Source organism: Anopheles ziemanni, chromosome 2, assembly GCF_943734765.1.
Source record: "Anopheles ziemanni chromosome 2, idAnoZiCoDA_A2_x.2, whole genome shotgun sequence".
Lineage (NCBI taxonomy): Eukaryota > Metazoa > Arthropoda > Insecta > Diptera > Culicidae > Anopheles > Anopheles ziemanni.
In genome coordinates, this window is record NC_080705.1 from 87,659,098 (window position 1) to 87,674,758 (window position 15,661).

The following is a 15,661-nucleotide window of genomic DNA, read 5'->3' on the forward strand; positions in this document are numbered from 1 at the left end:
GAATGAATGTCCAGTGTCCAATACAATACAAGCGCGGAATGAGTGAGAGCATAGTATGTAGGGAATTCGATAAAAAAAAGGAAATAGATTTATACAAGTCGCAAGCATATAGATTTACATACATCCAATTTGGCCATCGGAAAGTAGAAAGGAAGAATCGATGTTCATCAATGCAAAAGAAAAGAAGACTAAGTGCTCGGGAGCATGCAAAATAGCATATCTTCCGCCACTTTACGCCAACAAGTTATCATTACGCTCGGTTCGTTTATCGGATAGAATGATTTTGTTAGGAAACGATTAACTAACTAATCATTTTTGTTTGTGATTTTTCTTCACATGTCACGTAATTTTTTGCAAAGAACATAATGAACTAAAGCTCTGACAAATAACACAATACGAAGTACGCAAAGTTATCAATCAGCCCACTACTTAGGAAAGTTACAAACTGATAAGAAAAATCTAGAAGATGGTACAATCCTTCCGCTTTGTTCCTACTCTACCGCCGGTCGGACAGACGTGTTGCCACGACGCCGTAGTACAATACACAATCATGGATTGATGCTTTTTCTTTACTAAAGTTGTTGGAACACTATTTGGCCTTCCGATAAAAAAAAATAATTGAGCTCACAGAGTTTGAGAAGCGTTGAGTTTTGTTATTTCGTTTGAAACAATGTACAGAAACATATGAGGACTTGGTAGATTCTTGTGGATTTCGACAGAACGAAGTGTAAAACTTCAATTGTAAATAATGTTGCGAAAAGGTGCGGATTAAAGTAAATTAAGAAAAAGAACCTAAACCCATGGTGTCTCGTGTTTCACCGATGGTGAAGACATAAATCATGCGTGGAATGTTGTTTTAAGGAGAAAAAAAGGCACCGACACAATCCCCACATACGGAAACAGACGTAGCAATAGTTAAAGGTAAGATTTCTAGGCTCCGGAATCGCAGATTCGGGTGGGTCGACCACTGCCGAAACAATTTAAAGGACGATTTAAAACCGCGACCTCACGGTGACCGTTTAGGATAGGTTTAGGTTTCGCTCATGTTGTAGCCTACGTGCATAGAAGTGGCAATAGAGTTTATAAGAAAATAAAGAGATGCATTTCATTTTTCTACTAATTAAGCGATCAATCGTTTTATTTGGATCTTTGTTAGTTTGCTACAATCTTTACAAACCGGTCTTCTTCTTGACCCAGTCACGGAAAGCGGTTACGCGAGCGAACGCCGCGGGCAAACCACGTTCGCAACCCGTTGCATGGCCAAAGCTCACCACACCGACCAGCGTCTTCTCGTCGGCGAGCACCAGCGGACCACCGGAGTCTCCGTTGCAGGGCGATTCCTTCTCATCACCGCGGGCACACACCGTACTCTTCTTCACCAGCAGCGGGCCGAACGTCTTCGCGCATTCGGTGTTCGTGATAACGTTCAGCTTGGCGAACTGTAGCTTCTGGGCCACATCACCACCATTCTCCATCAGACCCCAGCCGCTTACGACCACCGAACGTCCGCTGTAATCGTCGCTGCCGGTCGGCAGGGCAACGGGCTTGACGCGCTCGCTGAACTTTACCTTCTCCGGAAGCTGAACCAGCGCCACGTCGTTAGTGACGAACAGCGGATTGTACTTCTCGTGGTGGAAGAACTTCTCGGACACCAGCACCAGCCGGCCGTCGTCGGTGTCGTCGTTGAAGTCGACCGCTCCGAGATGTACCTCGAGGGACTTGGCGCCCTGCACGCAATGGGCCGCCGTCAGGACCCACTCGTCGCTCAGCAGGGAACCACCGCAGAGGGCACGCTTGTCGTTGGCCAGGTTCACGGTGAGCCGCGCCTGGTAAGGAAACTGTCCGAGGGTAGCGGTTTCACCGTTTACGACGCGCACTCCCGGCACTCCGGCACGGACCAGGGCGAGCGAGGCCACCAGAAGGGCCACTACGGTGATTGCCATTCTCATCCCGTCGATATGTTCGAATATTCTACCGGCTCGTTTAAGGTAAAAGGGATGACTTGTACCACCCACCAGTGTGCCCTTTCCTTTTATAATAGACAATCGATCGGAAGGTACGCTCCGATCGATAAGAAAATCCATCACTCTCGTAGCCGTCTGTACGAATTCTCCGGGATCGACATATCGTCGTTTCCCGTTTATTACGAGACAAGTGCTTGACGAATCTAAGTACTTGCCGTTTATTGACCATTAACCTGCCAATGCGGGAGTACTACGGGGTTTACCAGCAGACGCATTCTTAAGATGTACTTGAAACCAGTGCATAATATAGTCAAGTACTCGTGAACGGTAACAATCCCACCACTCACGCTTTCTACCGGAAGTAGCGTTTGTGGCGGTTGGGTGTGCTTATCGGACTATTTTAAGAATTTATTATTTTTAGACTATTTAGCGAGTAACCAAGCAAGGCTACCAGGAATGCTGAGGAAGCATTAATACGGCCCCAGTTTCGAATTATTTGAGCTCAAACGTCCCAAGGATTAACATATGGCCTCTGTAGAAAAAAGGTCTCTATTTTTAAAAAAATTAGAAGAAGCATTGCACTGTATTACTGTATCAATGAAACATTTGTACATTGTCTTGTTAGCTAAATTTATCGATGAAATTGCCTTACTGATATTGGCCAACATTGATTCAATATTGAATTTGAACATATGTTTTTAAACGACACGTGTTGACTTAAATGTTTATCATCGAAAAGGAACAAAACACCTTTGATACTTGCGCCTCAGAATGTAAATCTATTGTTAATGATTCAGTTATTAAATGTATGATTCATTCGTGAACCTTTCTCGTTATTTGACATGAATTATTATTTTAACTTTTCAATCAATAATTGAAAAGGCCTTGTGTAACGGAAATATACGCGTAAAACGCACAGTTTAAAGTATGCGTTTCGAGCAACCACAGCGCTCTCTAGCGACAACTGAAGAAAACGTGTAGCGACACGCTTGACACATCATCTTTAAAAACCGGTCTCCTCGAGTCTCTTTCGTCTCATATTTTTCCGCATCCCGTTGTTTGTTCTTTGTTCACAAAGTAGAATTTGAGATCTTCTGCTAAATCGCTTGATCATTCGATCATCGTCACTGTTCGCGAGTGGTTCGCAATAAAAGTTCAAGCGTCCCCGGCAGATCGAAGTAGAAAGGAAGCCGACACCTGTGCGAATTGTGATCGGTTGTGATTTTGTTTCCCTCATTGTTGGAGTATAGAACAAAATGAAGTTCCTAATCGTACTGAGCGTGTTGGTCGCTGGCGCAATGGCCAACGACGGACCAAAAGTTACGGACAAGGTAAGGCATTTTTCTTGGAGGCACAACCCAGTCCACCGTATCCGGCGTTATTCGGGTGCACTACACTGTAGAGTCAATGGTTGATAAGGGAGGGCCATTGCAAGTTGTTATCGTTTGCTTCAGGTGTAGATGAATTACTGCTTAGCGCCGCATCACCTGGCATGGCCAAATCGTAGACGAAAGAGGGCTACGTGTCTGTTCCCGATTGGAAGATTGATTGCAGTCTGTATCGACAGGTTTCCTAAACAGATTGTTTCCATCGCAACATAGAATGGAACCTGTTGGAAAACTAGACACAGATTTTTCTGCAGCAATTAGCGTTCCTTGCATTGAATTATGATTTTTAGAATCCTCTACTATTCAAGATCTACTGTATTAGCTTTCACAAAATGCAAACAACATTTCGTTTACAGTTAAACAAACTTTTCCCTTCTAATTCTCTCCCATCCATAGGTCTTCTTCGACATCACGATCGGAGGCAAACCGGAGGGTCGCATCGTGATCGGCCTGTTCGGTGGCACCGTACCGAAAACGGCTCGCAACTTCAAGGAGTTGGCGGAAAAGACGACCGTTGGCGAGGGGTAAGTTTGCCGGACTTATTACACGTCAATTTGTATTAAATCTGAATGCTCTGGAAGCTGTGAAATGCGTAAGCGATTTTCGCCTCGCCCATCGAAAAACGTTGGAATAGGGGTGGAAAAATTAACATACCACAATTAAAACGCACCATCATCCCACGCTCGAGGGAGCATTGCGATGGCCGCTATCTCACAATTGTTGGCTATTGTGCGTCTCCACACACCCGCACATACACACAGTCAATCTAGGGGCAGGGTAAAGGAAAGGAAGAAACCGGATACGAACCAGATTTGACCCCGACTGGATAGGATTTTCTCTCCATACCATTATACCGTTATCACCTACAATAGCATTGAAGTTGAGCATTATTTTATGCTAAGCTCGATACGCTGCGTTTATAGCGATCATTCTTCTTCATTCATTTTCTGTCCGATAAACAATTCATTCGCACACGTACAGCATCATCGCGCTTAATTCATGCACCATGGAGCCGGTTTTTCCGCAGTCGCTTACTGAAGCCTTCGTTTTTTCTTCTTCCTCCCGTCCTCCACCCCGCACGATGCATCCCCCATCAGATACAAGGGCAGCAAGTTCCACCGGGTGATCCGCGACTTCATGATCCAGGGTGGTGACTTCACCAAGGGCGACGGAACCGGTGGACGCTCGATCTACGGCGAGCGGTTCGCCGACGAGAACTTCAAGCTGAAGCACTACGGTGCCGGCTGGCTGTCGATGGCGAACGCCGGCAAGGACACGAACGGTTCGCAGTTCTTCATCACCGTCAAGCAGACGAGCTGGCTGGACGGACGTCACGTCGTGTTCGGCAAGGTGCTGGAGGGCATGGACGTCGTGCGGAAGATCGAAAACACATCCACCGATGGGCGCGACCGCCCGACCGCCGATGTCGAGATCGCCGACAGTGGTTCCCTGCCGGTCAGCGAACCGTTCGCCGTCGAGAAGGGTGACGCCTAAGGCGGGCGCTAGCCAAATGTGAAAAAAAGGCTGTAAAGACAAGAGGTTTCTTCGTGGCCGTTTGACCACACACACATATGCGAGCGACAGCTAAGACAGGACGACAGAATTGACGGCATCGACAGATCGTCCCGTTCGTGAAGTTGCCCACGTTTTAAACTCATCCATACTTCGCCATCTCCACATCCTCCTCCAGCCTTTACCCCCCTTCCCCCGGACCAGTGCGTCTTCAATGGATCAATAAAAGAGCCTCTATGATGGAGAATATTTTTATGAAAAAATTTACACCAAACCATAAGTAGTGCAATTCGTTTTCCTTTTCTCCTCCCAGCCGAAAACCGCGTCTGCCCAAAGCTTTTGGTTGAGAAATTCGGGTACTTTCTTTCTCCACTTTGCAAAGCACGGAACGGTTGATGACGTAATATGGAACCAATCGTTATCAGTTCCAGACGAGCCATTCTGTCATCGTAATGGATACCTATGTAATTTAATTTAAACACAACCTTCAATGGCTGGCGGGAAATTGCTGAGGAATGAGTAATTAAAATCAAATGCAATGGAAGAAGTAATAATTACGTTTCAGTAAAACGAATTGATTGGAGCAAGTTGTCAGATCATGTTCCGAATGGTACATGGCGTGCATTTCCGTCTTCCGTATTACTTTCTGTCCGATGTTTAATGACAAGATATCAATCCCAGATAGATTCCACCGTTTCCGGTAGGATGGTTTTGAGCAAAGTATTTACTGACCCGAAACAAAAAAAGTTAAACGGAAACCCCAAAAACTGGTGCCCCAAAAAAGGAGAATAGATTTCTCTGAATTTGTTTCAGAGCTCTCCTGAGGAGAGTTTGGCAACCCCTGCATTTATTGTTGAGTTATCGATTACAACCTCAACAATCTAGTAGTCTATAGTTATCTAGTAGACTGTGATGAAGATGCAGCAGGGATTATAGTTAGTCTGTCTGTTGGTCTCGTCTGTAGTCTAGTTAGTCTAGTTAGTTTAGTCTGTGGTCTGTTCTGTGCGTGGAATAAAAGAGGATTGTAATAAGCGAAGCATAGTGAAAATGTAGGTTTCCGGATTGATAGAATCTTTCTCCGTGCTCCCATTGTCGCCGGTCGGACGGAAGATATGGGAAAACAAAACAATCTGTTTGTCCCATTATCATGTCGCGGCTAAGCGTGACGCCAGCATATTTGAACGGGGTGGGTGTTCCCTGCGTACTCGCTTCGCTCACGCACAATGTGTGCTTAATTATAGCCTCATGCTCAGAACGTAGAAAAAAAAGATCCGCTGTTCGTGAAGCTGATCCGTCTCTGGTAGAGTAATTACGCGTCCATTCATCGGTTCATGTCGGTACGATAGACCACAGTGTAGAGACTTGCACTAGAGAGTAGCCCTTTTACACCCGGTGGGTGCATTGTACTGCCTCGTGTGTAAATATTTACCAGCTTGGTCGGTGGTCTAGGTCAGGGGTATTTTACACCGTTACAGTGTGCCATACAAAATTCGTAGGTTCGCACAATTCCTTTGAAGTAGGTCACCTGCGCAGCAAGTTCTATTTACCAAACTGCTACGACCTGATGAGGAAAAACCGACAACGAATGGAAAGATGAAAGATTAACGTAAGAATGCTTGTACAACGTTGATCTTAATTTTTCCGTCCATCATGTCTATCACTTCATTTAACATACATGTCTTTGTATCTTTTAATAATTCTTGTTTTATTACTCTTTTTCTATGTACACGTCATGCTTTTTTGATATTTAGATTTACTGTCCCCAAACGCAATTTCCAATCGTCGCAATGTGTTAATCTGCTGCCGTTGAGCGGTTCGAGCTCAACTGTTATCAATCTGTTTTTTTTCTTCTCATTTTCTCTTTTTCATACTCATCTACTTCATTCTCCAACTTCCACTCTCCCTGCGAACGATACTTTAAATTCTTACAGTTTAAATAAGTACTTGCTTGTTTGTTCGTTCCCTCTTTGCAACTGGTTTTTCTTTGTTCTTCTGTACTTGTTTTTTTATATGTGTATATATAATTGTTTTCTTTCTCTGTTTGTTTTTTTTCTCGCTAAATAATTACACAACCTTTCAAATCTGTTACTAGAAATTTCAATAATTTGTCTTCGTTTCGTTTGTTATTAGTTTTTGCCTCGCGTAGCTATTTTCGTCCAACATGTTTTGCGTTTGTTGCTGCCTTTACTGCTGTTGTGTATGTGTGTGTATTGTTCTTTTTTTTGTTAATCATTTTTAATATGTTTTTTTTTTATTATCTTTAAGAATGGTTTTCTTACGCTCTTTGACTTATGTATAATTTAACAAAATTCTAACTAACTTTCTACAAAGTTCGCTTAGTTTGGTTTGCAGCTTTAATTTGCCTTACCATCCTAAGGGGTTCGTTCTTCTTCGTCGGCTAACGTTTGCAATATTAATGTTGTTTTTTTTTTCATTCGGCTAGTATGCTTCTTCTTGCTTTGTTGCTTATTGTTATGTTGTTTGCTTATTTTTTTCCTTCGTTTTTTGACCTTTTTCTGGCGTCCAGTAAAGTGTTGAGTGCGAATATAATCCTCTTCATTCATTCATTCACTCTATTATATTTTTATGCTGCTGAATGGGTTGGAATTTGAACGATGGTTTCATGGTTGCTATATATTCTGTGGTTTGTTGCATTTGGGTTTTATTTTGCTTCCCTTTTCAAATCACTTACAAGCTAGAGAACCGATGAGCTTGGTTAAACATTGGAGGAGTGTCTCTGTTATCGAACTAATCTACCAATGGAAAATACAATCATCCACCCGATAAAGCGATAAGAGAACATTATGTTGAGAAGGAAAAGTGTAATGTCTCCGTGCATTGGACAAACCCGTGTCGTCCCTTGTCCTTCTTTGCCAGGAGTTTGAATGCTTTCTGCGCGGTGTCAAATGATGATTGCAATGACGCAATTTGTACACAGAACGATGTGCGATTGAAAACTTTAGTTTGAAGTAATTAAAAACCGAAATATCTTTATGTACTTATACGTCTACGTTCCCCCCGATGCACCCTATTTTACACTCTGCTAGCGACTCTCTCTAAAGTAGTGTGTAGCCGAAGGGCAAAAGGTTGGAAGAACTTTGGAAGGACCATACCATGCGTGTTGTGTTGCGAAACTCCTTCTCTGCTTCCGAAACTCCGAAAGTGTGGCGCACTAGTGTTAAGAATTGGTAACGCATGGTTCAGCCTATATTTTGTACCAACCACCACCTTCAAACCGGTTCACTCTGCAAAACTGGTTATAATTTGCTCGCAAAAATACCTATCAACTACATAACAAGCGACAAAACGAAATGCTTATGTTGAGTGTTTTACCTCGTCTTTGCGTGCGTGGAGGCTGAGCGGAGCTTCAAAATGTACCTTAAATGTTTAATGCCTAAGAGCAAAATTGAATTACTTTTGCTCTACTATCGAAATACTGTACGCCTATAGCATGTAGTAACTCGTTCTGGTTGTTCTTTTTTGGCGCATAGCTGTACAAAGCTTAACGTTGCATGTTTATCTACAAAAACGCGTCCCTTTAAAATCTTAAAAATAAAAACCTCAAAAAAGCGTACCTTTTGTCTTCGAATGAGGCGGATAACATATAAGTCTTTTTTTCTGCGTGAGACAAATCATTGTCTCACTTTCACGGTTCATTTTATTTAGATAGAAGTTATGCAGACATGTTTATGTCACTTTCCTTGGAATCGATTTATGAAATAAAAAATATCCTTAAGAAGTAAAAGCTTTCCTCAAAGGTTCATGTTTGGTTGTTCGCTAAAAGTTTGAGTTAATTCAACAGATTCAACTCTGTTTTATTGCATCATGTCGATGTAGAAATTTTATTTTTTCTGCTTCATTTTCTCTAGCCGAGAAACATGTGTTTATGTTCAACCCCATGTGGGCTTGTTATTTATGCAAAAAAGAAAAACCGTGATTCGAACGTGCGCAATCGAGGACACAACTCTCGTTCGTCTTAGGTCGTAGGTGCCAATCGCCATTACCGGCGGCGCATCTTCAGCTTATGGATGCCCCTATCTTATCTTGGCCAAATCTGCAGACGCCGTTCACTTCGAGCGGGATCACTAATTGAAACCAATCAGCGCCGGGGAGGGAGGGGACACTCTGCGGTGTTTCCCAAACCCGCGGTGTGTCGCGTGCAGCTTGAGAATGGTGGTAACCTTTTGGCCGCGACAACGAGTCACGAGTTGATTCCTTAATATGTCGTACGCACGACTTTGCGCTCGCGCATTCCGTGAAGTGGATAATCTTTTCGCCTAATTCAATGTTCACAACACACAAACAGCTGTCACCTACCCCGGGGTTTACACCGTGGGGGACCAAATGTGTCTGCGGTATAATTCTCTATTGTCATTTATTGCTTCGTTGCGTTATTGATGGTGAACACACCAATTGAGGATAACGGGCCGGTGAGATAGAATTGCGTTCGCTTTGGGGAGCGTGTGTTTGATCTTAGCAAAAGAAACTTAAAGCTCAGGAGGTCAGTTTGTTTGAAGCAACGCAGTTTGTAAGGAGCAACGGAAAAACAAACCCGTGTCAGGAAAACACCGCACAGATACAGCGTTTTAAATCGCACCTAGCAACCCCGGCAGTGTACGTAGAACATCAACAATTCTAGCCTACTGTAAAGTATTTGATGTTGAATCGACAAACCTCCAAATGGCATCACAAACGGGTAAGTAGACAATTCGTCGCTTTCTAGGATCTACCGCAATGATAGTTGTCGCACAGATGTTTATAGTAAACACGATCAGTCGAGGGGTTTAGGTAAAAGTAGGGGAAAATCTGATGCGAAAAAGCGATCATAGCCTACCTTATCCTGTACCCCTCAACTGGTTTTCTCTACTACAAACATTCAACCGAAAGCTACCATTTTGGTAGATCCAAGAAAGCGACGAATTGTATACTTGACCCGTTTGTTTTGCGATTTGGCGGTTTGACGATTCAACATCAATTACTTTACAGTAGGCTAGCATTCTTGATGTTCTACGTACACAGCCGGGGTTGCTAGGTGAGAAGTAAAACGCTGTAAAGCAACTGACCTTTGACTCATTGTCGATCCCCTCTGCATATCAACTAAAACCGCCGCAAGCATCTCAAGCTTAGATCCGTGGAAAGTGGTTCAAAAAGGTGTATGGCGATCATTCAACTAGCAGCGGAATTATTTGTAACGTTTTTGTAAACGAGATCGCGATAAACCTGGTTAACAATTGGTTTATTCACGCTCTCCCTACCTCTGGTTAACAACCAACTGGTTCTTATCGATAAACTTTCCCTTTCTTTCCTATCTTTTTTTTTTTATGTACACAAGATACGGTTATTTATTACCTTTGTAAGATTTATCCTTGCTTTAATCTGTATATTTCTTTCTTTCGTTTTTTTTTTGGTGTATAACTCTTAATCGCTTTGTTAGCTTGCATCTCTCGATTGACTGCTCCCCGATCGATCCGTGACAAAGCGTAATCATGTAACTCAAACAGACCAACAACGATCATAAAACCCATCCTCGACAACTGAACTGAGGGGGGAGATAAATATGGAGATTCGAGATTTGACTCTTTCGTCTTTTTCTTTAAGTTTTCTGTTCTCTGTTCTTCGTTTCTTGCTCGTTAAAACTAAATTAACAACATTTTGGTCTTTCTTTGAACGATACAAACACGTCTATCGTTTGCAAATCGTTTGTCGATGTAACGATTGAACTTTCAAACCATATGTTTATTGTTTGTTTACTCTCCTTCTTTTCGTTATTCGCTGCCTTTCGTTCGGTATTTTTGTTCCTGTTTTTTACGTTATTTTTCTTTTACCTTTCGTTCTGTATTTTTGTTCGTTTCTAAAATTATTTTTCTTTTACCTTCCGTTCTGTACTTTTTTCGTTTCTTAGATCATTTTTCTTTTATCTTTTTTATGTGTTAGATAACTACACGCTGTCTCTATCCCCTTACTGCTTAGTAATTTGTTCCGATCTAGCACTAAACGTTAGTTGTTAGTTATGTTGAAGTAGTTTTGCTTGTTTAATAACGTGAATAACGTGGTTAGGGTAAATGTTCGGTTTTACACTCTATTTATGTTGGTTTAACTCCTCACCGCGCTCCTCTTGCTGTGACCAACCCATGCTCTATGTACATGTTTCTAGTATATTCCCTAGTAGCTCATCCTCCTCCCCTTCCCAACCCATAGTTCAATATCTAACAACAGTGGAAGCTGCGATTTGAAGATGGTCTGCACTTTGGCAACCATTTTGTTGTCTTGGTTGTGTGAGCATGAAATGCACCTTACACTAATTCGGCTGCGCATCGGCGGCCTGTCTTAGGAATGTCTAGATTATTCGTTAGATTCGTACCTTATGCGATTATTTGTTCACTCCGACACAGCCCGGCGGCAGCACGACGTAGCGCACTGTTGTCTCCGTCTCCGGCTTAGTGTCGTAGTGCAAATTAAAGTAGTTTTTTTTTCATCATTAAACAGCCGTAATCTGACTGAGCTTTCTTTGTATACAATGTAAGGAATTGGGTTTTGGGTTACTTATTGGTTTGTTTTGTTTTTCGGTTACTTATAGGGTGGTTGAACGTTGGTTTTTATGTTTCATTTAACCCTCGCACCATTTCCTCCTCCGTTGGTTATTTTTTTTTGTTTCCACTACTATCCTATAAACAAATTTGTTAGGTACTATAAATGTTCGTTATTGGTTTGGTATATTTAGAGGCATGGTATATTTACACGGTTCCTCCGTTACATTGTGCCACTGTTCACACAGCTATCAGCACCTTTTATACTGGTGTGGGAAACTCTTCAAATGCTAACTAAACCCTATCGATCAAATGAAACAACGGGCAATATTTTTAAAGTGTTAAGCGAAGACTTAAAAACATTATTGGATCTTTACCTTAGAGTTCATTTGGTTTCCTTTTCGTTTCGTTTTGTTTTCTTTACAACCCATTAGAATATGTCACTTTACCACCGAATGTGTCGAATTATGTGCCTCGTAAGTTACGTACATTTGAGCGTTCGCTTGTGGCGCTCCATTAAGTGAATTCATAAATTTATATTATTACTTCTTTTTTTTTTTTGGTTTGGTTTTATCAAAATTGCACACAAATACTGGCCAATGCGTTGAAGGAAGAGAGGGTAAAAGAAAGCGAAATTGGATACATCTAAGGTTACATCTTAAAACCACTCCAATCAAGTTGAAGAGCTCGTTAACGGAACGCCTCTTTGTACAACGAGGGATTAGCTACTAGCATTTTTTTCTTCTTTGTTGCAACTACTGTAAATTCGTTTGATTATGTACGCCCCGTTCTAAGACATAGATTCGATTCGGTGCGTGTCCTCGTCTCGTGTCTCGTCAACAAGTCATTCGAATAGGGTGTTGGGAAATGGAAAACTAGGCGGTCACACTATAAAATATCTTGCAATCTCACAATTCTCGCATTTCGTTCTTGATTATCTTGGTTCGCTCGCTCCGGCCTTCGTGTCCGGAGTTTCGGTTTTCCTGTGCATTGTTCTCACTTGAGTGTTTCTCACTTTTCTTCTACTTACGTACTAAAGAGATAACGTCAGAATAGAAAAAATATACATATATGTATGTGCATGCGAAAGCATTCCTGTAACAGGCGTCCAGAAGATACAACGATCCACGATCGGGTACTGGACAAGACAAGGGTAATCACAAACTGATATGCAAGAAGTGTGTGTGTATGATCATCCTACCAATGGCTCCTACTCATGAGGTCCGGTGAAGCGGCGTTCCTTTTTTTTTTTTTTTGGAGCAACGGCGGCTCACTTAACAGAGGCACGGAAATACTTCGTTTTCAAAACTACCACAGAACGGGAACCGATGAAGGTTGATCGGGGTAACTGAAAAATCACCTCTTAATGCTGACCACGGATGCGTTTGTTTGCTCTTTTGCTGGTTGGCTTTCGTTGACCCACGAAAGGATTGTTCCTTCCTCCTAACTCGTTCAGATGCTCGTTCTCGCCGCCCTCAGTTTCGCTAATCTATTCTATCTGCTCCCGTAACGTTTATTTACACTTGTGTGCATTTTTTAACAGCACTATTTTCTTATATGCGACACTGTGGAGTATTAGTTTAACGTACTTTCAATTCGAACTGTTTTTTTCTTCCTAAGGTTCAGCTTAATCCTAGTTCGAAGTCACAGGAATGATTATTGCTGATTACTGGAACTGTGGATGTACTGGAAGGATTAAAGAGAATGTACTTGTTTACGGAGGGGATTGTTTTTTGTTGGGTGTTTGAGTGCGCATATATACAGGCATGATCGAACAAACAAGTCGATCGTAGGTAATTCTAAATGGATCCGTTTATGTTCAATCTCTAAACATCGTGTCCCTTAAGAAGTCTCTAATTTTAGTTTTAGGTGCTCCAACTTGTTAGGCGAATAAATATCGCAGACAGACGGACTGTCTCGACCAGCGTGATGATGATGATGGAGTCCTTTGGAGTGTCGGTTCGAAGCGTCGAAAGACGATGCTTACTCAGAAGGAAGATTGTCAACTATCGTGTGTTGGATCACGGCCGACGTCACGCTCCGTGGAACCCGCGATCGTCGCCGGAGTCACCTCACATTCGCCCCCTGACGATGGTCAGCTCGATTGACCACGTTCGGTCCGTTCCGGGCTGGTTGGTGCGGCTCGCGGACAACCCGTCGGTTCCATTTCGTTAGAAATCGTCACCGTCGTCGTCGTCGTCGTCGTCGGATCGTACTCGATCTTGTTCGGATCGGCGGATGGCTGCGTCCGGGGGGTATCTCCAGCTTCCGGCGATGTCTCCAATGTCGCCGTTTGGGCACCGGTCGTTTCGTCGTAGTCGTAGAAAATGTTGCTCGTATCGCGGGGCAAATTCACGTCGATCGGTTCTGGGTCGATGGGGATCGTGACCGGCTCGGCACGATCGCCACTGGCCACCGGCCGACCGTCCTCCTGGTCCGGCGACTCCCTCGGACTCACGACGCAGATCGTCACCACGGGGCGCGGGTCACCCTCGAGGCCACCTAGAATTTGATAGTCAACGTTGGTGCCGGGTGAAATTTTGATGTCACTTGCACGCGAGGGATCACGTGGCTCCTTGGCTTTCGGAGGCTCGCCTGGGGGGGCGGGAGGTGCGGTGGTACGCCAACCGGTTGGTTGAGTGGTTGAGTTGGGTTGGTTGGTTGGTTGGTTGGCGCACGTCAACACGCGAGTTTTGCAACAACAAGTAACAACACATAACACAACAAACACATCGACATGGAAAACGGAAGGGAAGTAGGATGAGGGCAAAAGAGAGAAAGAGAGAGAAAGAAGAGAGAAGAACATAGAAAGAAAAGAAAGAAAAAAACACATTTACAGCTAAACAGAGGTGTTGTGCACTGATGGTGGTGGTGGTGTTGGTGTTTGGGTTCGGTTCAGTTGGTGTCTAGTGTTTAATTTTGCATCCATCCAACTTTGTTGTGCTGCTAGACCTTACGACTCTCTTTCGGGTGAGGAAGCGTGGCGATTTATACGGTTTTGGGCGTTATCCTATCACTTGCACACACTCACACACACAGCGATGGTGAGAAGCACGACACTATCGGTGGGGGGGGGGCGTGGAATGGGGATGGCTTACCTTTGTCGTCCAGCTCCGATTGGTATTCTTCACTTTCCCGATGCACCAGCACGTGCACGAGCGTCTCGCCTGGGGCGGAACTGGGCGGGACATCTGGTGAAGGTTCCGTGACGAGGATACTCACGTCGGCTGCCGACGTTGAAAGGGTGTCATCGGCTGGAGGAAATCATTGGTGAAAGGACAGACAAATAAGAGATTCCTTCAATATTCTCACAGCTTGGTAACATCATAATATGGTATTTTAATATTTGGTGACTCAAACCCATGTTCAGGTTCCGATTAATAAATAGTCTATTTTAGAGATTATTTCATTGTCAAGACCACGATGAGAGTTGGCCAGGATATGTACAAACGTGAAAAGAAATTAAATCACCAAGTAATAATACGTTGTTCAATTACAAATCGGTTTGGGAATTAAAAACTAATTTGTTAATTGAAGTTACGATACATTGAATGACGACACACGAACATTTCTTCAGGCAACAGAGATCCAAGTATCCTGCGCCCTTTTCAATCCGCAATGGGATAATACATTCTCATTCATCCAAGCAGTTTGGTGATGTTATTCGATACGGACCCGCGGTTCACCGGTCAACCGATCGATACTTACGCACTACCGCGTTACGGTTGAGCCGCAGAGCGCTCTGGGCGGAAAAGCCACGCTCCAGCGGCGGCTTCTTCTTGACGAAGCTCGTGGCACGCTTGGACTTGGGTGTGGTGGGCGGCGGAACCGGTGGTACCTGCTCGAGCGAGGCATTTAGCGACAGGTTCGTCTCGCTGCCCTTCAGCGGCCGCTTGAGCGGCTGGGGCGATGAGGTAGACGTTTCCTCGACCGCGTCCTGATGGCGCAGGAAGAATGGGAAGTTGTAGAACGACTTTCTCCGTTGTCCCTTGACGTCCGGCGTTTCCCTGAAGGAAAGAAGTAAGTCCCGTGAATTGTAAATCGAATGGGATGTTAAGGAGGTCACTTACTTCAACTCCAACCCGTTCGAGTGTTGCTGCTTCACGTCCTTCACCATGTCGCTCGTTCCGGACACGAGCATCAGCGGCAAGTTGAGCCATGGACCCGCGAGTTCGCTCAAATCGGACGCGTCGGAGGCGCGAGACGACTTGCGTGACGATGCCCGGCTCGAGGTGGCCGTTCCACGGCGATGCACCTGCAAGTGCAGGAA

At 43.9% G+C, this 15,661-nt stretch overlaps 3 protein-coding genes across 3 annotated transcripts in view; 1 reads left to right on the forward strand and 2 right to left on the reverse strand.

Annotated features, from left to right (window-relative positions):
- Positions 1 to 1,169: 1,169 nt before the first annotated feature.
- LOC131294651 (collagenase-like) lies at positions 1,170 to 1,943 on the reverse strand. The gene has a single exon (XM_058322695.1). It carries the CDS (start codon positions 1,941 to 1,943, stop codon positions 1,170 to 1,172), a length of 774 nt encoding a protein of 257 aa, XP_058178678.1.
- Positions 1,944 to 2,967: 1,024 nt separating this feature from the next.
- LOC131281373 (peptidyl-prolyl cis-trans isomerase 5) lies at positions 2,968 to 5,055 on the forward strand. The gene is made up of 3 exons (XM_058310701.1): positions 2,968 to 3,295; positions 3,749 to 3,876; positions 4,450 to 5,055. The coding sequence occupies exons 1-3, from the start codon at positions 3,221 to 3,223 to the stop codon at positions 4,844 to 4,846; spliced, it is 600 nt and encodes a 199-aa protein (XP_058166684.1). The 5' UTR covers positions 2,968 to 3,220; the 3' UTR covers positions 4,847 to 5,055.
- An 8,431-nt stretch (positions 5,056 to 13,486) lies between these two features.
- The window catches only part of LOC131294652 (sodium channel protein 60E), a 98,263-nt gene continuing 96,088 nt past the window's right edge, over positions 13,487 to 15,661 (reverse strand). Inside the window, exons 30-33 of the mRNA XM_058322696.1 lie at positions 15,462 to 15,661; positions 15,100 to 15,398; positions 14,490 to 14,645; positions 13,487 to 13,986 (exon numbers count right to left, since the gene is read on the reverse strand). The exon at positions 15,462 to 15,661 is cut by the window's right edge and continues 100 nt beyond it. Coding sequence (XP_058178679.1) covers positions 13,487 to 13,986; positions 14,490 to 14,645; positions 15,100 to 15,398; positions 15,462 to 15,661 — 1,155 coding nt within the window. The remainder of the gene's footprint in view (positions 13,987 to 14,489; positions 14,646 to 15,099; positions 15,399 to 15,461) is intronic.